Source organism: Loxodonta africana, chromosome 3 (genome assembly GCF_030014295.1).
Source record: "Loxodonta africana isolate mLoxAfr1 chromosome 3, mLoxAfr1.hap2, whole genome shotgun sequence".
In the NCBI taxonomy this organism is placed as follows: domain Eukaryota; kingdom Metazoa; phylum Chordata; class Mammalia; order Proboscidea; family Elephantidae; genus Loxodonta; species Loxodonta africana.
The window spans coordinates 31,519,651-31,547,337 of NC_087344.1; the positions used below are offsets into that span (position 1 = coordinate 31,519,651).

Consider the following 27,687-nt stretch of genomic DNA (forward strand, 5'->3'; position numbering starts at 1 on the left):
CAGTGAGGCCACTGAGGTGGCAGAGGCCGGGAAGTCTCAGGTAGGTTCTTCGTGCAGCACTGGGATCTCCAGGGGCCTCTTTCCGACTGCGACGTACGCCCCTTGTTTCCCTGCTTTCCCGAGACGACGACGCCCCCCGAACCGTTCCCTCCCGCGCTCGCCCCAAAGCCTGCTGAGGCTGCGCAGGCCGTCGGGGCGGGACCAGACGCCCTTGCGCGCGTGCGCCCTCTGCTGGCTCTTAATGGTCTCCCAGCACGCATGCGCAAGCGCCACAGGCCCCCGCCCCCGGGCTGCCAGCGCGCGGGGCCGTTGGCGACGATTCCCGCCCTCCCTGTCCCATAAGGGAGCGAGGCGGGGCCGCCCCAGAGTCGGGAAGAAGCTGGACCATGGGAGCCACGCCCACGTCCCGTTCCCCATTTGAAGCCCCTCAACTCCGCACCGCCAGCCAATCGCAGCCCGCTCTGCCCCGAGCACAGGCCAATGGGCAGCACGCTCGTGCCGCTTCCGGCTCCGTGCTCGGCTCGCCCCTTCCCTGGTCTCCGCGCGCCGGGCTGAGAGCGGGTGCGGGCGTCGGCCGCGGTGACGTACGGTGGGCCGGCAGCCAATGGGGGGCGGGCTCGGCGCTGATGGACGGGGCGAGCGTCCAGTGGCGAGGCGCTGGCCGCACTTCCCGTCGGGGAGAGAGTGTAATATGGCGAAGACCTACGATTACCTGTTCAAGCTGCTGCTGATCGGGGACTCGGGGGTGGGGAAGACCTGTGTCCTGTTCCGCTTCTCCGAGGACGCCTTCAACTCCACCTTCATCTCCACCATAGGTAGCGTGGCCGGAGGGCGGCCGGGGGCACGGGAGGCTCGGGCCGGGCGCTTGCCTGAGGGGCCGGGACTGAGGGAGAGATCAGGACGGACGGCCCTAGGGGTTCTTAGAGGCTCGAGGGGGCCCTTGGGACGACGACCAGCCACCTCCACCACCGTCGGGGATTCCCGGGCCCTGGGAGCAGTGGGGGGAGCCAAGTGCCCATTTTGCAGATGAGGAGACTGAGGCCCCGATCTTCAGCCCGCTCGTCGGGGAGCGTATGCCCTGGGCTGAGGTCTTCGCGCCTGTCATTGCGTTCAGTTCTTGCAGCAGCACTCGAAGCCGTTCTTTGGGGGTCCCCATCTTACAGAAATGGAAACTGAGGCATAGGAAGTTAACTGTAGTGAAAGGACCATGTCAGCTGACTTCATTGACCATTTACTCTTTGCCAAGCGCTTTTTGCACGTTATCACCCTCTCTGCTGTCCTCTGGGTTAGGTGCTGTTGAGAGCCCCGTCTGCTGGGATGAGGAGTTTGAGGCTCAGGGAGAGAATAGGACTTGCCCAAGGTCACACAGTCGGTACGTGATGAGGGTGAGATTTGGACTCAAGTGTCTGACTTCAAAACTCAGGCCCAACCATGCCAAATAGATGCCAGCATGCACCTGCAGGACAGGCACAGGACCCCAGTCTGCACCTGTCCAGTTCCTAACCTTGGAGAGATCAGGGGCTGACCCTGTATCCTCCTTGGGTAAGTTTTCCTCTAGAAGGAATGATGACAGGGAATCAGGGGCTTTTACTTTCCTGCCTTCCATCCCTCAAGAGTGACAGCAATGGCTAGTGACAGCCGCTGCCCTGGAGCCTGTCATCACCAAGGTTATGCCAGGTAAAAGCCTCAATGAGAAACTGAAATCAGCTGCTCCCACAGACAGCCCTAACTGCCCTATTGCAAGGCCCAGGACACAAGTTGTCACTTTGAGAAACAGCCTTTTCCACAGAGCCAGCCCACATGGTGGTTGAACAGAACCGGCCTGTTACATCTTGGCTCTGACATCCATCAAAGTGAAGCTGGCTTCTCTTTGTGCCACAAAAATTTCATTGCTTACATTAAAAAGTTCTACTGGGAATAGCACAGATTAAGTGAAGTAGCTTTGCATGGTAGTGGGGATGTGGGGGACAGTCACTAAACTGAGGTTGTTGCTGTAAGCTGCTGTCAAGTGAGCCCCAACCCACAGTGACCTCACACACGCGGGAATGAAATGCTGCCCTGCCCTGCACCATTCTGATGATTGGTTGCAGATTGGACCACTGGGATCCATAGGGTTTTCACCAGCTGACTTTCAGAAGTTGATCACCAAGTCTTTCTTCCTAGTTTATCTTAGTCTAGAAGTTCTGCTGGAACCTGTTCAGCACCATAGCCACACACAAGCCTCCACTGACAGATGGGTGCTGGCTGTGCACGAGGTGTACTGGTTGAGAATTGAACGCAGGTCTCCCACGTGGAAGGTGAGAATTCTACCAGGTGTCAGGTAGAGAGAATTAGACTGGAAGCCATCAGACCTGGTGTCCTATTGCTGTTTGCCCTTGAATAAGCCACTTGATTTCTCTCAGCTGTTTCTTCTCATGAGGGGTAGTGCCCTCGTCTTGGCCAGTGTCCTGGTGGCCAAGGATCAGAATTATATGATGACTAAGGGATTGTTGTCACTGCCAGGGGCTGCCTAGCACAAGCAGAATGGCTCCTGCAAGGACAGCATCTCACCCTGGGGCACAGGTGTATCTGAATCCTCCCACTTCCCCCACCCCAAGTTCAAACCCTGGGATGGCCCTTGCCTCCCTTCCAAACCAGGAAGTGGCCTTAACTCCTGGCAGACTGTGGCTTGATCTCAACCCATATCGTGCTAATCTTGAGCGCTGGTGAGCTCGATTCCGGCATTAGATTTTTTTATTTGGTTTTTAATTTTTGATCAGAAAACCCAATCAAACATTTGAGGGCTCCAAGGAGGCTGGCTTCCTCCATTTACAGACAAGGAGACCAGGCCCAGAGAGAGGAGAAAACTTGCCCAGGGTCGTACAGGGAGTTGGAAGTGGGCGTTGAACCCAGGACCCCTCCCTCCTGCCCCAGTCTTCTGTTCATTGCATTTGTAGCCTGCTGCAGCCCTCTGTCTTCTTTTGTTGTTGTTAGTTGACACAAGACAACCCTCTATGTGCAGAGTAAAACTGCTCCGTAGGGTTTTCAAGGCTGTAACCTTTCAGAGGAAACCCTGGTGGCATAGTGGTTAAGTGTCAATGGCTGCTAACCAAAGGGTTGTCAGTTCGAATCCACCAGGCACTCCTTGGAAACTGTGGGGCAGTTCTACCCTATCCTATAGGGTTGCTATGAGTCTTAATTGACTTGACAGCACTGGGTTTGGTTTTTTGGTTTTAGCCTTTCAGAAGTAGATCACTAAGCCTGTCTGCCAGGGTGCCTTTGGGTGAACTCAAACTGTCAGCCTTGTGGCTAGTAGTCAAGCACTTAACCATTTGCACCACCCAGGTCACCTTCTAGGAGAGTTTAATTGAGCTCGACCTTGAAGTTATGGCCTCATAATCATTAGGCCTCATAAAGTTTACACTTCCTAATCAAATGGGGTGTGTTCGTAATACCCAGAAGTGTGGGGCAGAGTGTTGTCTCAGAGCTCCACCAATCAGGCAGGGCTGCTTTCTTTCGTGGACCCCTGTCTCTCTGCATCAGGAGGTGGGGAAGGTTTGGGGTAGAGTCAGCTCTGGGCTGCTGAACTCTGAAATACAGCTTCATGCCAAGACAATCCTGTGTTGGCACCACCTGTTCCTCTGGGTTTTCTTCGTAGATCAGAGATTGAGTGCCTGTTCATTTTCTGCCTGGATGACATTTTGCCAAAGCCTATCTCTTCCCATACGCTCCACTGATCGTTTGTGGTGGGAACTTGGCCCTGTGGCTCCTGGAGCCAGTTCTCAGCTGTCTGGCTCAGCCTCTAACACTTCCTTGGGGACCGATCATTCCTCCTGTTAGGTGGATGGCTGATGAGAAAGTGCGTCCTACGCTGAACAGCATCGCGTAGACCCTGTTGCTTGTCATTCTTTGATCCTGCCACCTTTCACAGAGGCCCACTGTGGACCAGGCATCTGCCCCAGTGCAGGGCTGCAGGGAAGAAGCAATTGATTGAGGGAGGCAGAAATGTCATGAGGCTATAGTCACAATGTGTGTATGCAGGACTGGGCAGGCAGCTTCCAACACGTCTCCAGCCCCGCAAAAATAACGTCACCGAGTCAGCTCCGATTCATGGTGACCCCATGTGTTTCAGAGTAGAACTGCCCTGTAGGATTTTCTTGGCTATAATCATTACAGAAGCAGATCACCAGGCCTTTCTTCTGCAGCACCACTGGGTGGGTTTGAACTACCAACCTTTATGTTAGCAGTCAAGCACAAACCATCTGCACCACCCAGGAACCTTCTTCTGCCCCTGCCATTGGGTTTAGTCATGGAGACACAGCAGTGCTGAGGGCATGTTGAGTCTCTGCCCTCAGAGAGGTTATGTTCCTGTCAGGACAGTTAGGCTGATCTTCCTGTTGGTCTCCAGGACAGCCCCTGAGGAGGACAAGGACATAATTACATCCCCGTTGTGGGGTTTAGAGGGTCAAGGAAGGCCTTGCTTCTCAGGCTGGAGGTTAGGACACTCTGTGGGCAGTGGCTGGGCTTGACCATTTCTGCACCACAAGCCATGGAGATTGGTAAGGTCCACTCCAAGTTCATGAAACAGACAGATACACGATGTCAAGGAGTTACAAATGCTGCACGGAACAAAAGCAGGGTTACCAGTTGCCATCAAGTGGATTCTGACTTATGATTCCACGTGTTACAGAGTAGAACTGCTCCAAAGGGTTTTTAAGACTGATCCTTCAGAAGCAGGTTGCCAGGACTTTCTTCCACAGTGCCACTGAGTGGGTTCGAACCACCCACCTTTCAGTTAGCAGTCAAGCACAAACCATTTGTACCGCCCAGGGACTTTAAAAGCAGGGTAAGGGATAAGAGAACAAGGCTGGTCAGGGAAGGCTCCCCAGTGCAGTGACCAGCAGGAACCTGAGTGAGTTGAGGGAAGCCAGGCAGCTGTGGAAGGAAAGAACATTCCAGGAGAAGGAAGAGCCAGTGGAAAAGCCCCTAGGCAGGAGCAGGTTTGGAATGTTCAGGAAAGAGCCAGGGGGCGGGAGCCAAGGCACCATGGGCAGAGGGACCACCAGCATAGACAGGGCAACAGTTTGCGTTTTATTCTGGAAGGGGGGAGCTGTCAGGAGGTATTTGTTGTATGTGGGGTTTTTTTTTTTCTTTAACAGTTTTATTGAGGTATAATTCACATACCATACAAGTCACCATTTTAAAGTGCACACTTCAGTGGCTTTTAGTCTGTTCACCATGTTGTACAGCCACCACCTCTGTCTAGTTCCAGAACATTCTCATCACCCCAAAAGGAGAACCTTGTGCATGTTAACAGTCACTCATTCTCCTCCCCCAGCCCCTGGCAACCACTAATCTGCTTTCTGGCTCTGTGGATTTGCCTGTTCTGGACATTACATGTAAATGGAACAGACACTGTGTGCCTTTTGTGTCTGACTTCTTTCACTGAGCGTCGTGTTTTCAAGGTTCATTCTTTTTTGTGGCCAAATAATATCCTGTTGTGTGGAGGAACCAAACTGTGTTTATTCCTCCATCCAGTGATGGGTGCACTGGAAGGTTTGGAGTGGAGGTTAGGTTTGTTCTGAGATTAGAGGTATAGTTTTGAAGGTCTCACCGTGAAGTAGGGAGCAAGCTGAAGGGACACAGGAGGGACATTAGGAGGCTGCCGAGGCCACACTGGTGAAAAGGAATCCAACCTGGTACCCAGGATGAGAGGAGGGCTGAGCCAGGAAGGCTTCCTGAGAGCTGAGGTCTGACCAAGGCCTTGGAGGAGGAGATGTGTGCATGCTGACGGGCGTGGGGCCACCCACACAGAAGGAGCAGCACGTGCAAAGGCTGAGAGGAAGGGCCTGAGCACCTCAGAGGGCAAGGTGGAGAGACGGCACCTCTGGGTTGCACAGGGCTTACACGCTAGGCTCTTACTGAAACCCGCTCTAAGCACGGCTGCCTCAGGCTGGGAGGTGGGCACAGGGGCAGCAGCGAGGGCAGAAAGCCAAGCTTTGGAATTGAGCCTACCTGCATTTGGCTGCCAGCCCTGCCACTTGCAGGCTTCACTCTGGGCAATGGCTTTTGGCCCTGTGAGCCTAGAGTTCCCCTCCGGTGGAGGAACAGGTAGCTCCAGATGCCTCCAGACCTGCGTGGATTCCTAGGTCTATAAGTTCAGTGCCTAGCTGGTACCTGCAGTAGGCACTCCAGGGGCTGTTACCTGCCCAGGTTGGCAGTGTCTCTCCTGTGGTTGGCGCACTGGGGGGTTGTTACCTGCCCTGGCCAGCAATGCCCCCTTCTGTGGGGGTACTCTGAAATCTAGGGATGCTGTTATCTGCCTGGGTTGGTAGTGCCACCATCTATAAGGGTCCTCTGAAATCCAGGGGGGCTGTTACCTGCCCAGGTCAGCAGTGCCCCTCCGATGGCAGGTGCTCCGGAATCCAGGGGGGATGTTACCTGCCCAGATCAGCAGCACCCTTTCTGACACAGCTTGGGAAATGGCTGAAAATGATGTGCCTTTTTCCTTTTCTTTCAGGAATTGACTTTAAAATCAGAACCATAGAGCTTGATGGCAAGAGAATCAAACTGCAGATATGGTAAGATCCATGTTTCTTTGTTGGCCCCTTTGTCTGGCAAGCACTTCAAGCCAGATGCACCTGGTGTCCCCGCTCCAGCCCCTGTGGCTATAATCTTGATCTTCAGACACCCCTCACGTCTCATACCCAGTGCAGGGAGCTGTGCTCTAGATTCTGGATCAGCACCTTCTGAGGACGTGACTGTCCCATCCGGGTTAGCTCAGCATTCCATCCTGGGTAAAACCTGGCTCTTCTGTGGGCCATGGCCACAGAGCTGACCTATTCCCCTTGAACCTGGGGTTGTGTCCCTGATGCCAGGCAGAGGGGCTCCTGAAGCCTGCAGGGCAGGGAGGCACCCTTTCTTGGTTTCTTGGGGCTGCTAAAACAGAAGTACCACAAATGGGTGGCTTTAAAGAACAAGAATTTATTTCCTCTCAGTTCTGGAGGACACAAGTCTGAATTCAGGGCATCAGCTCTAGGGGAAGGTCCTTCTTTATCTCCTTCAGCTTCTAGTAGCTGCCTGGTGTTCCTTGCCATTCTTCGGCTTGTAGATGGGTCCTCACATGGCATCTGTCTTCCACCTGTGTGTGTCTTGTGTCTATTCCGCTCTGCTTATAAGACACCACACAGAAGTAATTAGTTTTAGAACATACCCTACGCTGGCATAACCTCATTAACAAAACAAAAGAAAACCCTATTTCTAAAACCAGTTTCCCTTGAGTGGACTCCTACTCACAGTGACCTCGTGTATGCCATAGTATAACTGTGCTTCATTAAGGTTTTCAGTGGCTGATTTTTCAGAAGTAGATTGCCAGGCCTTTCTTCCAAGCTACCTCTGGGTGGACTTGAATTGCCAACATTTCAATTTGCGGCTGAGCACTTAACCGTTTGCACCACCCGGGGGCTCCCAAATAGGGTCATAATAATATGTACCAGGGTTAGGACTTTAACAAACATTTTGGAGGTGGGGACCGAATTCAACCCATAACAGGCCCCAGCCCAGGAGTTCCCTCCTAGCCCCGTCAGCTTGCTGAGGGAGGTTTGACATCACATCCTCTTTTCTCTCCTGGGGAAGCCCAGGCCTCGCTTCCTAGCAGGCTGACCTGAAATTCCGGAATTGAAATTAAGTTGAAGCTAGGCCTGGTACCAAGACCTGTTTCTATTCCTCAGAGCTCGAGAACGACTTCCTGGGCCCTAATAACACGAGGCAAGACCTGAGTCTCAGAGTTCCCTTTACTGGTACTGGCTCTGGTCCGCCACCCGCTGCACCGTGCAGACTGATTCCACATGGTCAATCACAGGGGAGTCAGGCCCTGCATCTATATACCTTGCCCAGCGCCCCACTATGAGCAGTGTGATAAGGAGAAGTGATGTCTGGGAGTATGGCACAGTCCCTGTAGGCCAGGCAGGTGCCAGAACTGGGAATGGCGTGCCCACAAGTCTCAGCTGTCACCTCAACTCCAGGTAACATTCACTTTTGAAGCTGACCTCAGATCCCAGATCTGGAAGAGGTCTAATGCCTTGTCCATCCCCCACCCTGGGCAGTCAGTTGGCTGCTCGCCAGTGTGGGCGTTAGCAGCTGTGGATGTTCCTCCACTTCTTGACACGCTGGCTCCCCAGCAGCCTTTGTGCCCAAGTCCAAAGGCGCACCATCGCAGCCACAGAGTTTCACTTTCCTCCCCTCCTGACTTCCTTCTTGTCTTAGTTATCCAGTGCTGCTATAACAGAAATACCACAAGTGGAAGGCTTTAACAAATTTATTCTCTCACAGTCTAGGAGGCCAGAGTCTGAATTCAGAGTGCTGGCTCTAGGGGAAGGCTTTCCCTCTTGGCTCTGGAGGAAGGTCCTTGTTTCTTCTGAGCTTCTGCTCCTGGGTGATCTTCATGTGGCCTGGCATCTTTCTTCCCCTATCTCTGCTTGCTAGTTGGCATTTAATATCTTTTATATCTCAAAAGAGATTGATTCAAGACACACCTTATGCTAATCTTTTTTTTTCCTTTTTTAATTGTGCTTTAAGTGACAGTTTACAAATGAAGTCAGTCTCTCATACGAAAATTTATATACACCTTGCTGTGTACTCCTAGTTCTTTCTCCAATGAGACAGCACACTCCTTCTCTCCACCTTGTATTCCCCATGTCCATTCACCCAGCTTCTGTCCCCCTGTGCTCTCTCATCTCCCCTCCAGACAGGAACTGCCCACAAAGTCTCATGTGTCTACTTGAGCCAAGAAACTCACTCTTCACCAGTGTCATTTTCTGTCCCATATTCCAGCCCAATCCCTGTCTGAAGAGTTGGCTTTGGGAATGGTTCCTGTCTTGGGCTAACAGAAGGTCCAGGGACCATGACCTCCAGGGTCCTTCTAGTCTCAGTCAGACCATTAAGTCTGGTCTTTTCATGAGAATTTGGGGTCTGCATCCCACTGCTCTCCTGCTCCCTCAGGGGTTCTCTGTTGTGTTCCCTGTCAGGGCAGTCATCAGTTGTAGCCTGGCACCATCTAGCTCTTCTGGTCTCAGGCTGATGTAGTCCCTGGTTTATGTGGCCCTTTCTGTCTCTTGGGCCCATAATTACCTTGTGTCTTTAATATTCTTCATTCTCCTTTGCTCCAGGTGGTTGAGACCAATTGATGCATCTTAGCTGGCCGCTTGCTAGTGTTTAAGACCCTAGACGCCAAAGTGGGATGCAGAATGTTTTCTTAATAGATTTTATTATGTCAATTGACCTAGATGTCCTCTGAAACCATGGTCCCCAGACCCCCACCCCTGCTACTCTGGCCTTCGAAGCATTCGGTTTATTCAGGAAACTTCTTTGCTTTTGGTTTAGTCCTGTTGTGCTGACCTCGCCTGTATTGTGTGTTGTCTTTCCCTTTACCTAAAATAGTTTTTGTCTACCATCTAATTAGTGAATATCTTTCTCCCTCCCTTTCCACCTTCGTAACCATCAAAGAGTATTTTTTTCTGTGTTTAAACTATTTCTTGAGTTCCTATAATAGTGGTCTCATACAGTATTTGTCCTTTTGCAACTGACTAATTTCACTCGGCATAATGCCTTCCAGATTGCTCCACGTTATGAAATGTTTCACGGATTCGTCATTGTTCTTTATCGATGCGTAGCATTCCATTGTGTGAATGTACCGTAATTTATTTATCCATTCATCCATTGATGGGCACCTTGGTTGCTTCCATCTTTTTGCTGTTGTAAACAGTACTGCAGTGAACATGGGTGTGCATGTATCTGTTTGTGTAAAGGCTCTTATTTCTCTAGGATATATTCCAAGGAGTGGGATTGCTGGATCGTATGGTAGTTCTATTTCTAGCTTTTTAAGGAAGCGTCAAATCGATTTCCAAAGTGGTTGTACCATTTTACATTGCCACCAGCAGTGTATAAGTGTTCCAGTCTCCACAACCTCTCCAACATTTATTGTTTTGTGCTTTTTGGATTAATGCCAGCCTTGTTGGAGTGAGATGACCCTATGCTAACCTTGTCTCATTAACATAACAAAAATAACTGATTTCCGAATAGGATTGCAACCGTAAGCATAAACCAAAAAACCCACTGCCTTAGAGTCGATTCTGACTTATAGCTATAGCGACCCTAGAGGACAGAGTACAGCTGCCCCATAGGGTTTCCAAGGCTGTAAATCTTTATGGAAGCAGACTGCTATGTCTTTCTCCCATGGAGCAACTGGTAGGTTTGAACCGCTGACCTTTTGGTTAGCAGCAAATGCTTTAACCACTGTGCCACCAGGGCTCTTTCACCACAGACGTGTTGTTAGGTGCCACTGAGGAGGTTCCAACTCCTAGCGACCCCGTGTGCAGCAAAACGAAACACTGCCTGGTCCTGTGCTGGATCGTTGCTGTGTTTGAGCCCATTGTTACAGCCACTGTGTCGGCCCATCTCATCGAGGGTGATCCTCTTTTCACTGACCCTCTACTTCACCAAGCATGATGTCCTTCTCCAGGGACTGGTCCCTCCTGATAATATGTCCAGAGTATGTGAGATAAAGTCTTGACATCCTTGCTACCAGACAGCACTCTGGCTGTATGTACAGAGGCATATAGATTAGGATTTACAACACGTATTTTTTGGGAGACACAATTCAACGCATAGCACTCTTTCTGTTATCAGGCCTGGCAGGGTTGGTAGTGTTCATAAAGCTCCTCTAGATGAGACAGAAATGCAGCTTGCACCCTGGGGACCAGCAAGAGGACCACGATTGAGAATAAAGTGAATCTTTATAGCTCCTGTTAACAGTGTCCCAAAGTCAGGCGACCCCTTAGGTAAGACCCTTCTGGGTAGGCCAGTCATACAGGGCTCTCCAGGGGCACGTGGGGACACGGCAAGAGCCCCGGACCCCAAGACCAAGACGTGGGCTCTTTCCCTGGCTCTGCTATTAGTCAGTTAGGTCACCTTTAAATAAAGCACTGAATACCTCTTGTGCCGGGACTTAGGCGAGACCCAGTCCTGTCTTACGTCGTGCAACAGGTATACCTGCCTGTACAGTACATGTAAGGAAGGACCTTCCCCTCACCTGAACCAAGGTAGTGTGCGTGAAAGTGCTGCCCGTGCCATCCGTCTGGCCACCCAAGCCATGAGAGCTCTATTCCTGTATCCCGTGGCCAGCCCTTCGCACACACGCAGCTGTAGATCTTCAAGAATAATGTCCGTGGGGGTGCCCTGGGGCTGCCCTAACAAATGACCACAACGGGTGGCTTAAAACAACAGAAATGTATTCTCTCACAGTCTGGAGGCCAAAAGTCTGAAATCAAGGTTTCAGCCAGGCCTTTGCACTGGTTTCTGCAGGGCTGCACTCCCCCTGGAGGCTCTAGGGAAGGTTCCTTCCTTATCTCTTCCAGCTTCTAGTGACTCGAGCCATCCCTGGGCTTGTGGCTGCATCACTCCACTCTCTGCTCTGTGTCTCTTTCCCTCTTCTAGCATGGGCACCAGATATTAGATTCGGGGCACACCTGGTCGAGAATGACTCTCATTAACCTGATTACATCTGCAGAGACCCTGTCTCCAAACAAAGTCACATTCTCTGGTAGTGGGGTTAGGACTTGAACGTTTCTTGTTTGGGAAACAGTTCAACCCATAACAGTGTCCAGCTTTGGCTCCTTTGTGACTAGAAACTCTGAGGAGGAGTCCAGAAAGCAAAGGGGATAAATCACATAGTCTGGAGTTTGAGCCATGGCCTTACCACAGCCCCAGCTTGTGACACAGCATGTCCTTAACCTTCATTTTAAACCAGGGCTCATCAAGGGCCTGCCTCACAGTGGGAGGACAGTTGCGATGGCCCATGGAAAGCTGGGTGTCCGGGTGAAAGTCCCTCAGTCCTGCTCTGACACCTCTTCTTCTCCATTCAGGGACACAGCTGGCCAGGAGCGGTTCCGGACGATCACCACAGCCTACTACCGGGGCGCGATGGTATGGATGGCGTGCTTTAGTCAGAATGAACAGCCCTGCCTTCCACATAAAGCCTTGGTGTTTCTGGGGAGCATGTGATCGGGCTGGGGCGGGTGGGGGTTGCTCCCAATCCCTCCTAAGAGGATCATGTGCGCCACCTCCACCCCATCTCCAGATATCCCCCTGGCTGCCCATGGTGTAGGTAAAGTGGAAACATCATTCTTTGGGAACGGGGTGGAGTCAGGAAGCCAGTTCTTCTAGGTGAGGTAGATGGAATTGGAGGCAGCCGGCATGCCCCAACACTTAGGAGCGTTAGCGCAGCCCGCGTCAGCCAGGATGGAATTTGCAACCAGCAGCCTGAGATCCTCCAGGAGCCAACTTGCCCAGTGTTGTTGGCATTAGGCTGGTTGCCTAGGCCCACGGCATGTGATGTGCATGATAGGAGGATGCGTTCACTCACCCCTCAAGTATTTGTCAGGCCGCTTCTCCAGGCCAGGCCTCTACTAGACCAGTGGGCAGCAGGCCCAAACGGGTTAGGAACATGTGGGGCCTGGGAGCGCCATCTCCTTATTAGAAAAAGGAATGGTCAACGGACTCTCTCCCAGGCAACTTCATGGGTGAAATGGTCACTTCTCCCCCCAAGTCTAGACGGTTTCCGTAGCAGCCCCGTGACTTGACTGTGTAGGTCCTCATTCCCTCTAGACCGTGAGCATGGCGAGAGCAGGGTCACGCTGTGGTCACCACCTCTTGCCTCCTGCCCAGAAGTACACTGGGTGGGGCACGGGCGTGGGCGGCAAAACTGAGCAGGGCACTGAGCGTTTGGAGTGCTGCCACCATGCCTGAGACAGAATAGAAACTCAGTCGGGTGGGCCACAACCTTAGCGCTCCTCATTAAAATTGAGTTCCTTATTTGCCCTCACGTCCATGTGCTTTGGGAGAGTGGGTGGGGGCCTCAGGCCCTGGACAGAGCTGGAGGGCCTCCTGTGAGGGTGCATCCCTCTCTGGGCTGGTGTAGCCACCCTGGCCCCGTTACCGAGCCTGTTCCCTATGCCAGGTCCTAGGCCTGGGTCTTTACCCGCTTTCTCTCCTTGTGTATTGGCTATAAACCTCCCCTCCCACCCCCGTGTGGGGGTGTCCTTTCCATCTTAAGACAGAGAGCCCGAGACTCAAGTGCACCCAGAGGGTAAAAGGCAGGACCAGTTCTGGGCCCTGCTCTCTGTCTGTCCCCAGCATCCACATCCTCAACCTCCACTTCCACCTTCACCAGTACCAGGCAAGACTGGACAGAACCACCTCCAGGACCCTGTACAGCACCAAGGTTATCGTGGTTCGATCCTCCTTGTTAGCTGCCGTCGATTCAGCCCCCAACTTATGGCAGGTGACCCCATGCACAACGGAATGAAACACTGCCTGGTCCTGTACCATCCCCATGATGGGTTACAGATGAGACTGTTGTGATCCATAGTGTTTTCTTTGGCTGATTTTCAGAAGTAGATCGCCAGACCTTTCTTCCTAGTCCATCTTAGCTTGGAATCTCTGCTAAAACCTGTTCAGCATCATAGCAACACACAGGTCTCCACAGACAGATGGGTGGTGGCTGCACATGAGGGGCATCGGTGGGAATGGAACGCAGGTCTTCCACACGGAAGGCAAAATCTCTACCACTGAACCACCACAGAAACATCTAGACTAGTATTTGACCAAACTTGGAGAGATGGGTGGTGGCTGCGCATGGGGCACGTTGGCCGGGAATCGAACCCAGGTCTCCCACGTGGAAGGCGAGAATTCTGCCACTGAACCACCACTGCCTCTCTTGATCCTCAGCCTATACTAACCCATATGGAAGCCCTAGCCACCTGTGGCTGTTCGCATTTAAATGAATTAAAAAATCCAGCTCCATTCACCCCAGCCACATTCTGAATGCTCAGGACCTGGGTGTGGCCATGGTGACTGTGGGGCAGTGCAGGTAGAGGACATCCTGGCATCATTCCTGTCAGTGCTGCACTTGCTCCCTCGGGCTAGAAATCCCGAATGCATTGGGGAGTGTGAGATGTCTTTTCCCAAAGGGTGGTGGTGTACCACTGATGTTAAAGACAGACTTGGGAGCTGTGTGCAGGCAGGGACCAGAAAACAGTCGCTTTGAAGCACCAAGGAGAGTCTCAAGGGTATCTAGGATAGGGTGGCGTGTTGTTTTCCTACTTCTGCCTCATCTGATTTATAGCAGCCCCATGTGTGTCGGAGTAGAATTGCTTCATATGATTCTCCAGTGGCTCATTTTTCAGAACTCAGTCACCAAGCCTTTCTTCCAGAGGTGCCCCTGGGTAGACTTGAACCTCCAGCCTTTCAGTTAGCAGCCAGAGCACATTAACCATTTGCACCACCCAGGTGATTCACCTGCCCCCCGGTGATATGTAAAAATCAGGGAGTTTGGAGTTTTGGTAGCCATTAGAGGCTAGTCCTCAGGCAAAAAGAGGACCTCACAGCCCTCTGCATCTCTTGCTCCCTGGTGACGAGAGGGCAGCTGCTGGGCAGAGGCCCCAATGACATCTTGTCGACAGGTCTCCCTGCCAGTGTCTCCCACTCGCACTGGCTTGGCTGTGGGTGCGGTGGACCCCGTGGGTCACTACAATCTTCTCCGAGCCTCCCCATCATCAGCCTCCATTATGTCCCCTGAACAAGGGCCCCAAACTGCATTTAAGGGGTCCTGGCCTTAGCTGGGGTTGTACCTGTCTGGGAGGCCAGTGTCATGTCCTCATGTTCACAGGGAGTTTACAGTCAAGTAGTCTGCCCTGCCCCCATCTGGGAGGTTCTGTCACACACTCACCCACCTACCATTAACTACACACATAGGCGGTCTCCAAGATGTCTCAGCTTGCACCCAGTCAGCAGTGCCCCTTGAGGCTCCTAGACATAGGGCAAGGCCCCAGAGTAGGTGAAGGGTAGAGGAATAGTGAAATGTGGGCCTGGGCAGGGGAGCAGGCCACAGCCCTGCTGTGGCATGGGCTGGCAAGGGGCCCTGAGACCCAGAGCTTCACCGTAGATGGGGCTAGTGGCTCCGTGAGGGCCAGCCTTCGGAGAAGCTCACGAGGACCTCATGAGAGACTGGTATATGGGCAGCACTTGGGTTTACTTGGTCCTTGTGGGGCCTGGGAGGTGCCTGAGAGTCTGAGAGGTCCTGGGGGTGGCCAGGGCATCGCCTTTCAGAGTCAGGTCTTAAAGGTCATGTCTCTCTGTACCTTGGGTTCCCCTGGGGTGAGGCAGGGGCATCTGCTTTTCCATGCAGTCCTCAGGACACAGTTGCCCTCGAGACAGGAGGGGCAGCGTATGCTCCCCCTTCCCCCTGCCGCACAGCCTCTGCCCACCAGAGGTGCACTTACACCACCTTCCCCGCAGGCTGGTGCCATCACGGGCTCTACAGGACCTGCAGGCCAGCACCTGGGAACTGTTGGTCCTTGGCTCCAGCCCCCACACTGGCGGAGCCACTGGAAGGCACACTGGCTTTGGGGGTCCTCCAGTTGTGCCACTTGCTCCCCTGCATACCCGTGGGCAGGACCTGAACACCCCTGTATTTAGGTCTCTTATCCTCAGAGGGGGCTGGTGGGACCACTCAGCCAGGGCTTGTAAGGGTCAGTGCAATGCCTGCTGTGCGTGGTGGGCCCCAATGAGTAAAAGACTAATAGGGCACGATGCTGGATACCCAGAGCCTGAGAAGGGGCTTGGCTGGCAGGGTAAGTGGGAGGCATGGTGATGCCAAGCACAGCCCGGGAAGGGTCTGCTTGAGCCAGGTCGACACTCACTGTGAGATGTGGGGGCCAGATCGTCCTGCCTGTGGTGGGGGGCCATGGCGGGGCCAGGTCTGTGGTGGCAGGGTCACGTCAGGCCTGGCTAGAGCTCCTGAACAGGGCGGGGCTGAGGGGTGTGGAGGGAGTGGATCACCATGGGGTGGGCAGGCAGGGGCCACATGCTGGTGGGGAAGGGGTTCTGCCAGGACCCCTGCCCACCTCACACAGGCCACAAGCCCTCACCATCTCGCAGCTTCTCAGAGGCCCCCTTGCTCAGGAAGATTTCTGTCCCCCGCCCCCTACTCAGGGCATCATGCTGGTCTACGACATCACCAACGAGAAGTCTTTTGACAACATTCGGAACTGGATCCGGAACATTGAGGAGGTAAGCCTGGCTGGCTCTTCCCAGCGAGTGCCAGAACCTTCCACACATCCTGAGCTGAGCCCTCATGCCAGAGCTCCAGCTTCACAGAGGAGACACTGAGGCTCAGAGATGCTAAGCAGTCACTTGCCAAGAGCCCCACAGCCAGGGAGCCAGTGTTGGCCCCAAGGCCACATGCCAACTCAGCCATGCTTATGCAGGGGTTTTGAGTCTGGGCCTGTCCCATCGGCTCTGAGAGCCCACACCCCCATTGGGGCCGTTGGGTTTGGCCAGTTTCACAGTTGGAAGGGAAGGGCTAGACTAGCTTGAGGGCACTGTGAATATTTGGTGCTTTCTAGAAAGGGAAGGTTCTAGAACTGTCGTGACCCTTGTATTTGGTGGGTGTGGTGCAAGGGCATGTCGGGTTGTACTTTGAGCCTCATTGAGGCAGGTATGAGCACCTCTGATGGGCAGCTGGCTGTGTCTCGGGAGAGGAGACCTTGAACTCTGTGGCAAGGAGGAGGCCAGCCCTGCCTGCCATTCCTGCACCCCAAGATCGTGCCCTGACTGGACAGGCCTTCCCAGGCACAGCTCACAGCGGTAGTGACTAACCAGGTAGGGGGAGCTTCAGGTCCAAGGCAGCCAGAAACGTCATCCACTCACGAAGCCTTGAGAAAGGTCGTGTCACTGCCGCCTAGGACTTGCCAACCACTCAACCAGGCTCCTCATGTGTGTGGGTGTAGCCGAGCCCCTGACCTGGGGTATCTCTGGGAGCAGGGTGAGGAGAGACCACCCACACTGATATTCATGGGGCAAGGGTCTCCTGGGCAACAGGAAGTCAGGGCGGAGCGGAAGATGCTTCATGCAGACCAGATCACTGGTTTGAGGGAGGAGGTACCAGCCGGCATCCAGTGCTCCAGTAAGTGGGGGCCAGGAGGGTTTAATCAAGGAGAGTGTGTACCCAGGGGTGAGGGCAGAGCCCAGGAGGCTCCAGGAAGGCGGATCACCCAGGGCTGACACCAGTGGGAACTGCTTCCGCCCAGGCCCAGCTTGTCTTTGGAGCCCAGAGAGAGAGCCAGGGCAGTGGGAGAAGGTACCAGGACAGCTGTGTGGCCCATGGCAGAGGGGCCGGGGAGGCAGGTGGGGGCAGATTGATCTGCCTCCTACCTGCCCATAGGCCAGCACCCTCCCCCTGCCAGCCCAGGGGCACCACAGGAGCCTCGTCAGCGGTCATCAGAGCAGATGTTCTCAGCAGCAGAGAGCATTCCAGCACATGCATGCTAGGTGGGATGGCAGAGTCCTGATCCCAGCTGGACCCCTGGCCCCAACCTCGCGGTGGGGCGGTAGCCTCTGAGCTTCAGCTTGTGGTCTGTAAGAGGCTAGGGCACACTGTCCCACTAGCTCACTCTGGTTCCGGGTAGGCCACATTGGCCCAAGCACCAGCCTGTGGCCCAGGTTGCCCGCCTCAGCCATCACCGTTTGCCTTCTCACCCCAGCACGCCTCCGCCGATGTCGAAAAGATGATCCTTGGGAACAAGTGTGATGTGAACGACAAGAGACAGGTGTCCAAGGAACGAGGAGAGAAGGTGGGCCTGGCAACGGGGTGGGTGTAGCATGACAGGTCCCTGCACGGGGGCCCCCCATCTGGGTTTAGGGGAGGATCCTTCACCTTCGTTCCCAGGGCATTGGTCACCCACCTATGTACATGCCACATGGAGGGAGGGTTGGATGCTTGCGCCCAGCCAGGCTGCAGGCAGGAGCATATACCATGGGAGCCTCTCACTGGGCTCCCCACATCCCCGGCAGCCCCAGGGCCTCCTACCCTGCCATTCTCAGCCTCTGCCACCTCCCCAGTCTCAGCACTATGATGGCACTACTGATGGACGTTGAGTGAATAGCCCCCAGGGCCACAGTGTCCACCCTACCCTGCAACTGCTTCACCACTCAAGGGCTGCACCTGCTGTGGCTCCAGTTAGTACCTGAGGAACAAGGGGCCAGGGCCTGGTGGCTCATGTATGTGTGTGTGTCCTTCTCCCCCAACCCTCCCCCTGCCACAGCTGGCCCTGGACTACGGGATCAAGTTCATGGAGACCAGCGCCAAGGCCAACATCAACGTGGAAAATGTGAGTCCCACTGCCTGCTGAGCTCTACCACAGGAGCCGACCTTAGACTCAGGGCGGGCACATCCCAAGCAGTGCCTGTGTCCCGGGCCCTAGTCTAGCCCCTGGGAATCAACCCCATGTCTGATAGCAGGCGCCGGCCCTGGGCTGGGCGCTTGGGCAGCCCCAGAAGCAAACAGCATGGTTTTATAGATGGGGAAACTGAGGCTTGGAGAGGCCCAGCTCAGACTCTTGGGATACCATGGGGCCACACCAACAGGCCTGAAGTACCAAGCAGCAAGTCAGGGCCCAGCTACCCTCCTCTCCTTGCAGCTGACCTGGCCCTTCCTTTCACCATTCCCAGGCAGCCTCCACTGTTCCCCCCAACCCCTTTCTGTGTCCCTCTGTGTGTTCTCTTCCTCTTTCACTCTGCTATCTGCCTGTCAGACTCCTCTTTACCCATCAGGGCCCAACCCAAATGCCCCCCAGAAAGTCTCTGCCACTCTGAGGAGGAATGTTCCCAGCACCTTGAATCACTCTCCACTGCAGAATGTTCCATGTTTCGTGGTCATTTATTGAGATTCTGCTTCCTGCCAACCAGGGGTCCCTCACATGCAAACTCTTAAGTCTGGTTCATCTGTTTATCCCCCCTCCCCGGGCAGGTCATTTCATGGAGTGGGGTTAACAGACGCTCATCAGAGAGCTAACGAGGGAAGGCGGGACACACTCACAGGGCTGTGATAGAGGTGGCAGCCGGGGTTGGGCTAGCATGGGCCCCTCGCTGGGCTGAGAGGATGAACCTCCCCACATGCAGCCGGTGCTCCCTCAGGGGTCTCCAGCCCCATAAGCTGCCCCCAGGTAAGGCCCCATCCCTCTGTCTGCCCCTGACTGCCAGAAGGGGCCAGAGTGGACAGAGCGTGGGCCTTAAGGCACAGGGCTGGGTCCTCCTGTGTTAGTTAACCACAAGGTCCCTTGGAGAAGTCACTTGGCACCTGTGAGCCTCAGTTTCCTCTCTGGTCATTTGCACAAACTCACTGCACAGGGTTTTTGGCTTAGGGGAGGTACCCAAAAACCCAGCTGCCTTCAAGTTGACCCCAACTCACGGCGACCCCTTGAGTGTCAGAGTAGAAAACTGTGTTGCACAGTGTTTTCAGTGGCTGATTTTGCAGAAGTAGACCGCCAGGCCATTCTTTCAAAGTGCCTCTGGGTAGACTTGAACCTCCAACGTTTCAGTTAGCAGCTGAGCGTGTTCACCACTTGCACCACCCAGGGGCTAACACCCTTCTTCCTCTACAGGCCTTCTTCACGCTCGCCAGAGACATCAAAGCAAAAATGGACAAAAAATTGGTGAGTCCTGTTGGGTCCTGATGTCCTCAGCCTAGGGCAGCATGCTTCCCAGGGCCCAGCCAGAGCCATGAGGCCACACTGGCAGGGTGGGGTTTGCAGGTGTGGATTGGAGCATTGCCTGCTGACCACCTGGATAGCCCTCAGTGCTGAGAACCAACCAGATAGACAGGCGAGTGGGGAAAGACATACAGCCCTCCTGTCCCCCTGTTAGAAGGGTCATATAGACAAATGACTATGCCAGAGGAAGAAGAAAGGCTACCCAGTCACAGACAGCGCTCATCCCAGGGTCCACATGTAACTGGCACCCTTGGTGATCCTGGTATCTGACAGCCACTGTCGTCATACTTTCTTACTCTCAAATTCTAATTTGTCTATTTTGTCTTTTCTTGCTCGTGCTTTTGGTGTCATATCTAAGAATCCATTGTTAAAAACCAGGTCACAAGGATGTTTTCTTCTAAGAGGTTTATAGTTTTAGATCTCATCTGTAGGTTGTTGATCCATTTTGGATTAATTTTTGTATATGTTGTGAGGTAGGGATCCAGCTTCATTCTTCTGCATGTGGAAATTCAGTTGTCCCAGCACATTTGTTTAAAGAAATTCTTCTTTCCCTGATGAGTGGGCTTCACACCTTGTCAAAAATCAGTCAAACGTAGATGTATACGTTTATTTCTGGACTCTCAGTTTTATTCCATTGGTCTGTATGTCGGTTGATACACCAGTACCAGACGATTTTGGTTACTGTACCTTTGAAATCAGGAAGTGTGTGTCCTCCCAGTTCGTTCTTTTTCAAGATTGCCTTGCCTGTTTGAGACCCCTGATCATTGCATATAAATGTGAGGGTTAGCTTTTCCATTTCTGCAAAGAAGGCAGTTGGAAATTTGATGGTGATTGCATTGAATTTATAGATTGCTTTGGGTGGTATTGACAACTTGACAATATTGTCTTTCAGTCCATAGACAGGGAATGTCCTCCCATTTATTTAGATCTTTAATTTGTTTTAATAATGCTTTACAGTTTTCTGTGTGCAAGTCTTTCACCTTCCCAGTTAAATTTGTTCCTAGGATTATGAAAAAGAAAGGCCATGAAATAAAAATTGTCAAATTTGTAGGGAAAAAAAAGTTATTCCTAGATACTGTATTTTTTAGATGCTGTTGTAAATGAAATTGTTAAACTTCCTTTGCAGAATGCTCCTTGTAAGTGTCCAACCTCAGATGCTAACAGTTGCACCAGCTCTGTCTGGCTTTTGGCATTCCAGCATTGTTCTGCCCGGCCCTCACTGTCCACCTTGCCCTGTGGTTCCTAGGTTTTGTTTATCACGTGAGCAATTTCATATTCTACAGCATCAGCATAAGTCGTTCTTCCCTTGCTGAATCTGACACTAGACTCTGGGGGTGTTTAGAGCAGAATTTAAATGTTATGGTGAGTCTTCCTCACTGGTTCCCAGCTAAGCTGTGCTCCTTGCCTGACAACCAAAACCAGACCAAACCAGTTGCCATCGAGTTGACTCCAACTCATAGCGACCCTATAGGACAGAGTAGAACTGCCTCATAGGGTTTCCAAGGCTGTAAATCTTTACAGAAGCAGACCACCACATCTTTCTCCCACAGTGCGCCTGGTGGGTTCAAACTGCCAACTTTTCAGTTAGCAGCCGAGTGCTAACCACTGTGCCGCTAGGGCTCCTCCTTGCCTGATAGAAGGGCAGAAAGCACTGTATTCGTGCTTTAGGCCTGATCAGATGAGCGTGTGTGTACGTAACACACAAAATACCATTCACGTAGCTCAAACCGGATGTAAAACCTGCATATTTCCACAACTCTTAAGATGCTGTGAACTGTAAGACGCATAATTGATTTAATAGCAGCTCTTGACCAAAATGGAGCCCTGGTGGCACAGTGGTTAAGAGCTTGGCTGCTGACCGAAAGAGTGGCAGTTGAGATCCACCAGCCACTCCTTGGAAACGTTATGGGGCAGTTCTACTCTGTCCTGTAGGGTCGTTATGAGTTGGAATCGACTCGACGGCAACAGATTTGGTTTTTCTTGGCGGAAGTGGTTAAGAGTCACTTTTGCAGTTATGCTCAACATCCCGGTGAGACTGTGATTTTCCGACCCTGCGCTTCCAGCACTGGTCTGTTGATTACCTGGAGAATGGTTTGATGTGCTGCCGCACAGCCCTCATCCTGTGGTTTCTTCTCCTTAATTGAATTTCAGGTCCCTGGCAGCAAAATCCCTCACCATTGCCTACCTCCTTTGTTTGCTGAGACTTCCAGATGGTCTCATGGTTACCTGCCTTTTGTAGCTATTGCGGCCAGCTCCGCCTGCCACCACTGGAGGGTGTGGTCCGTGCTGTCACAAAAAGCCCTGCCCTGCAGATGTCTTTCTTGTTAGTTGCCTTCACAGCAGCTCTGACTCTTGGTGATCCCATGTGTGTAGAATAGAACTGCTCTGCAGGATTTTCAAGGCTGTGACCTTTTGGAAGCAGATCCCCAGGCCTGTCTTCTGAGGTGCCTCTGTGGGTTCAAACTGCCAGCCTTTGGACTAGTAGTCGAGCACTTAACCATTTGCGCCACTCAGGGACCCTGGCCCTGCCAATACCCACCCCAATCCCAAAGCAGCCCAGTGGCCCCACTGCATATAGAACAGACCCCCAGCCCCATGCCCGACCTCCCCAGCCCACCTGTTGTGGCTGCCCTGTATCTTCCCCCATTGTCCATCCACTCCGGCCTCACCCATCTTCCTGCTCCAGGAACAGCCCATGCCAGCCCGCAGTGCAGGGCTCTGCTACCTTTTCTTCCCTCCACCTGGAGTGCAACCTCTCACATTACTTTCCTGGGGCTGCCATAGCAAAAAACCAAAAACTTAGCAGCTTAAACAACACAGGTGTATTAACGTAACAGTTCAGAGGCCCAGAAGTCCCACATATGTCTCAAAGGACTAAAATCAAGGTGTCGGCAGGGCTGCATTCCTTCTGGGACTCCAGGGGAGAATCCATTTCCTTCCCTTTTCCATTGTCTAGAGGCCACCCTCACGCTTGGCTTGTGACCCTTCCTTCATCTTGAGAGCCAGCAGCGTAGCATCTCTCTGACCCTGCATCCATCATCGTCATATGGTTTTCTCTGACCACATCTGGGAAAGGCTCTCCACTTTTTCTTTCTCACCAATTCAGCATTTTCTACCTGTACGATTCGGTGACACTGATTACTTTCTTTGAGTTGTACACACATCCTTGCTGTCCTTTTCCAAACTATTCCACCACCGGTAACAGAAACTTACTACCCCCTAAGCAGAAACTTCCCCTTCCCCTCCCTTCCAGCCCAGGTAACCTCTTAACAATGTTTGGTTTCTGTATGTTTTCTTATTTTATATAAGTGAGACTATACGGTATTTGTCTTTTTGCAACTGACTTATTCCACCCAACATGATGTTTTCACCGCTTATCCATGTCGTAGCATTCATCGAGACTTCATTTCTCTTTATGGCTGAGTAATTGTGTATCTATACCACATATTGTTTATCCATTCATCTGTGTCTAGACATTTTGGTTACTTCCACATTTTGGCTGCTGTGAAAAGTGCTGCAGTGAACATTGGTGGACAGGTTTCTGTTTGCATTCCTGCTTCCACTTCTGGGTAGATACCTAGGATTGGGATTGCTGGGTCATATGGTAATTCTCTGTTCTGTTTTTTGAGGACCTGCCAAACAGTTTCCACAGTGGTTGCACCATTTTACATTTCTACCAGCAATAGATGAGGGTTCCATTTTCTCTACAATCTCACTAATACCTGTTTTTTCCTTTTTTTTTATTTAATCGACATTCTTATGAGGTGAAGTGATCTCTTGTTACGGTCTTGATTTGCGTCTTCCCAATTGGAAACCCTGGTGGCTTAGCTTTTAAGAGCTACGGCTGCTGACCAGAAGGCTGGCAGTTCACATCCACTAGGTGCTCCTCGGAAACCATGGGGCAGCTCTACTCTGTCCTGTAGGGTCTCTATGAGTCGGAATCGACTCGACAGCAGTGGGTTTGTTTTTTTTGTTTTTTTTTTTTTTGATTAATGGCTAATGGTGTTGAGTATCTTTTCATGTGATTGTTGACCATTTCAGTATCCTCATTGGTGAAATGTTTGTTCAAGTCCTTTACTTATTTTTGACTGAGTTATCTTTTTGTTGTTAAGTTGTAGAAGTAGGGCCGCCACTTTTAAGGGCTGGTGGGATTTCATTGGGCCCACCTGGGTCATCCAGGATCCTCTCCCCATCTCAAGATCCTTAACTTCATCCCATCTGCAGAGTTCTTTTTGCCACGCCAGGAACCATATCCACAGCTTCCAGGGATTAAGGCATGGACACCCTGAGGGGCCATGTTCTGCCAGCCACGCCCCTGGGCCCTCCTGCATTTCAGTTTCATCACCTCACTTCCTGATATCTCTGTTCAGACATTGCTGTCAAAACACACCTCCCATGTCCCTGCAGCCACTTGCCTGCCTCCTTCCCCTCTAACTACTCCCCACTGTGGGGTCACCGCTTACCCCTTTGCCTGTGTAACTCCCATCCCCCGCAACGTGGCTGAGCTCCTAAGGCAGAGCCTCTTCTTGTCTGCCTCTGTGTGCCTGGAAAAGCACACATCATCATCGTCCACATTGCTAAAAAATTTATATAAGTTCAATTCCCAAAATGTAGAGAGAACTCATATCCCCACTTTCCCACTCCTCCATTGTCATAACACCAGCCAGTTCTGTGGTACTTTCTGTCTCTAACCCTAACCACCCAGTGTTGGGTCTTCACAAATTAGGACTCCATCATTCAGCCCCTACCATATAGGGAAATGCCAGCCTTTCTGCTGGCTCTCACTGCCCCCGGTGGGTTCATTAATTCTCTAGAATGACTCACAAAATTCAGACAGGTACCATTTATTATAACTACAAGTGGCAAGACACATCAGTCATGTCCACAAGGCTTCCACTATCCCCGGGGAAATGCCTCACTCTCTCCCATGCATGGATGTTCTCACCAATCTAGGAAGCCTCCTTTAACTTCTGTGCGCTGGGCTTTTATTGGCTCATTGATAGTGATTGGGTGGGGGAGGGGGTCGTGACATAGACCGTGATTAACTGAATCCCTGAATATGTATGGCTGATTCCATCATGCCCCTCTTCCTTCCTGAGGTGTGCTGCCAGGGTAGGACCTGTGTAGCCCCTCCTCATTTCCACCGTTTAAGTGTTGACTGGCTATTATACAAAACAAGGCATATCACCTTGATTGCTGGCCAATTCCAAGGTTAGTTTTAGAAACCAGAGACAAAAGGCCCAATCGAGTTCTTTATCCCACAGGATTTGATTGTTAGTTGTTGAACAAATTGAGGTTTTACCTAAGAACTGAGTGATGAGAAGGAGTTAGAGAAAAGGGAGGGGAGTCTTTCCATCAGAGTGAGGCAGGGGGAGATGAGAGGTGAGTTCCCAGGGTCCGCAGGGACTGGTCACGCAGAGGCTCTGAATTCCAGACTGTGGAATCAGAGGATCCCCTGGAAACAGTTGGGGGCATAGACAGGTCTTCAGTGGGGAGCGAGCTGACAAGGTTAGACTTTAGATCTGGCACCACTCCCGCAGCATTGTGGACGGTGGATTAAGTGGAGGGGGCGAATTGCAGGGACACAGGGGCCATTCAGGTGTAACAGCAGGACCTTTAACTAGGCCTCTCTCCCCTGGGCAGAGTCTTGCTGCTTCTCCTTGGCTACCTTGCTGGATGGGAAGAAGGGAAGAGGGGGTACGGGTGAATGAAGGAAGGAGATAAAGAAAAGAGTAGGATGGGTGAATAAATGATGATAAAGAATAGAAGGATAGTTGAATAAATAATTGAAAGAATGAATGGTTGGAGGGGGAGGGTGTGTAGTAGATGAAAATACATTTGTGGGCCTGTGAAAGGATGAATGGTCAACCGCACGGGGACAAGTATATGGGTTAGTGGTTGGTTGGCTGATTGAAAGTGGATGGATAGATGGATGGTTGAAAGGAGTCAGATGGATGAGAGGGAGGGGGCTGATGGATAGTTAGTCGAAAGGGAACAGGTTGGTAGGTGAATGGAGGGAGGGAGGGAACTGATGAATGGATAGACAATCAGAAGGAAATGGATAAATGGATGATTGGTTGGAAGGGGACAGAGGGGCAGATGTAAAGAAGGGAGGGGACTGATGGATGAATGGAAGGAAAGAAGGGGATGGATCAATGGATAGATGGTAGAAGAAGATGGATGAATGCTTAGTTGAAAGGGATCAGGTGGGTGGTTCGAAGGACAGATGGGTGGTTGGTTGGAAGGAGATGGATGGATGAATGGTTGGTTGGAAGGGTGAGTGGAAGGAAGGGGATGGATGGGAGGCTGGAGGGGATTGATGGATGATGGTTTAAAGCAAAGTGATGGATGGTTGGTTGAAAGGGGACAGGTGGGTAGGTAGATGGATGGGAGGAGGAGGTACTGATGGGCGGATGGAAGGAAGGAGGTGGATAGATCAGTAGATGGATGATGGAAGGGAATAATAGGTGGATGAAAAGAAGGAAGGAAAGGACTAATGGATGAATGCTTGGTTGAAAGGGGACAGGCGGATGGTTGGAAGGAGACAGATGGATGGATAATTAGTTGTAAGGGGACAGATAGGTAGTTGGTTGGAAGGTGGTGGATGGATGGTTCCTTGGAAGGGGATGAATGGATAGATGGGAGTATGGGAGATTGGTTGTTCGAAGGGGACAACAGAACAGATGGATGGATGGTTGGTTGGTTAGAGAATGGACAGATGGATGGCTGGTTGGCTGATTGGTTAGTTGGTTAAGGGAGAGTGCCAATGCTCTGCCATAACCTCAGAAAATATTTTGTGACTTCAGGAAGGCAACAGCCCCCAGGGGAGCAACCAGGGAGTCAAAATCACACCAGACCAACAGAAGAGAAGCAGCTTCTTCCGATGTGACCTTCTGTGAGGGACGCCGCCTTACCTGAGCCACGCTCAGCTCAGCTGACTGTGCCTGTTCCGAGTGAGCCCCTTGCTCGGCTGGGGCCTCCCCCCTTCCTATGCCCGCCCACGCCGAGGCCATGGGCCCACGGCCCCCAGAACGAAATTGAGAAATTGTTTATTTTAGTAACTGCCTGGTCTCTCTCAGCTCTGGAGACGGAGTAAGTTAAGAATTTGCTATTTTTCCTGTGATGTTCACGGAGCGGGCCTGTGCGCCAAGTCAGTAGGAAGGACGGTGCGGCAGCATGACCAGTGTCGGCAACAGCCCCGTGGAGGGCCCCCACTTTCAGCCCTCCATCCTTGGTCCTGCTGCAACACAGCTGGAGGCCCCCTGGCCAGCAAGGCCCCCGGTGTGGACTCCAGATGCCTTACACCTCCACCCTGAGAGCTCCAGGCCCGGGATACAGCCACCCAGCAACTCCGGCTCCCGCTCACCTCTGCTCTCGGTTCTGGATAAGTGACAAAACCCTCCCCACTGCCTCTCCTGTCTTTTTTTTTACTGTCAAACCAAAGGGAAGCACAAGTTAAGGAAAGCCCGTGCCAGCCGTCTAGAAAGGGAGAAGCATAGGTGGGTCTCCTGTCTGTGGCCTCCACAAGACCTACGGGCACCGCCGCAGTCCCTGCTGAAGAGGTGCTCTCAGTGGTTTCCACAAGCCATGGTGACCCTGAAAACACAGCAACGCCCGCCCACATGGTCGCCCGTGCCAGGATGCTGCCTGTCGACACCAAAATGGCCCCATTCCCTCTTCATCCTCCACTGTCTCCATATTGGAGAACCTTCCTCACTGAAATCTTCACTCCTTCAGATTCACCATGCCATGAAGTGATCCAGTCTTTGATCCCAGTGGCAGCATCAGGGGGACCAGGTACGCCCACTCCTCAGGCCAGGCGGAGCACAGAACGGTTGCGCTGTCAGGGTGGAGACACACACATTCCACACGGCCAGGCCACTGCGTAGCTGCCTGGCAGCTCTGAGTGACACTCACTGGGTTCTGTGTCAGCAGCTCCCTAGAGACTGCGTGACCCGGACCACGTGGCCAGTTGGGTGTCACCAAGGTACCTTTCCTTGGTTCCGTCTCTTTGTCTTCCCCCTTCTCCCAAGCTGCTGTCAGTCCAAGTCATTGGCATCATAGTTCCTTCGTTTATGAATTAAAAACAACAAACCAGCAA

The 27,687-nt window shown here is 52.3% G+C and overlaps 1 protein-coding gene across 1 annotated transcript; it reads left to right on the forward strand.

Annotated features, from left to right (window-relative positions):
• Positions 1 to 664: 664 nt before the first annotated feature.
• RAB8A (RAB8A, member RAS oncogene family) lies at positions 665 to 27,687 on the forward strand. Its single transcript, XM_064280902.1, has 8 exons — positions 665 to 815; positions 6,500 to 6,560; positions 11,901 to 11,961; positions 16,030 to 16,107; positions 17,580 to 17,669; positions 18,141 to 18,206; positions 19,479 to 19,529; positions 26,393 to 27,687. The coding sequence occupies exons 1-8, from the start codon at positions 692 to 694 to the stop codon at positions 26,483 to 26,485; spliced, it is 624 nt and encodes a 207-aa protein (XP_064136972.1). The 5' UTR covers positions 665 to 691; the 3' UTR covers positions 26,486 to 27,687.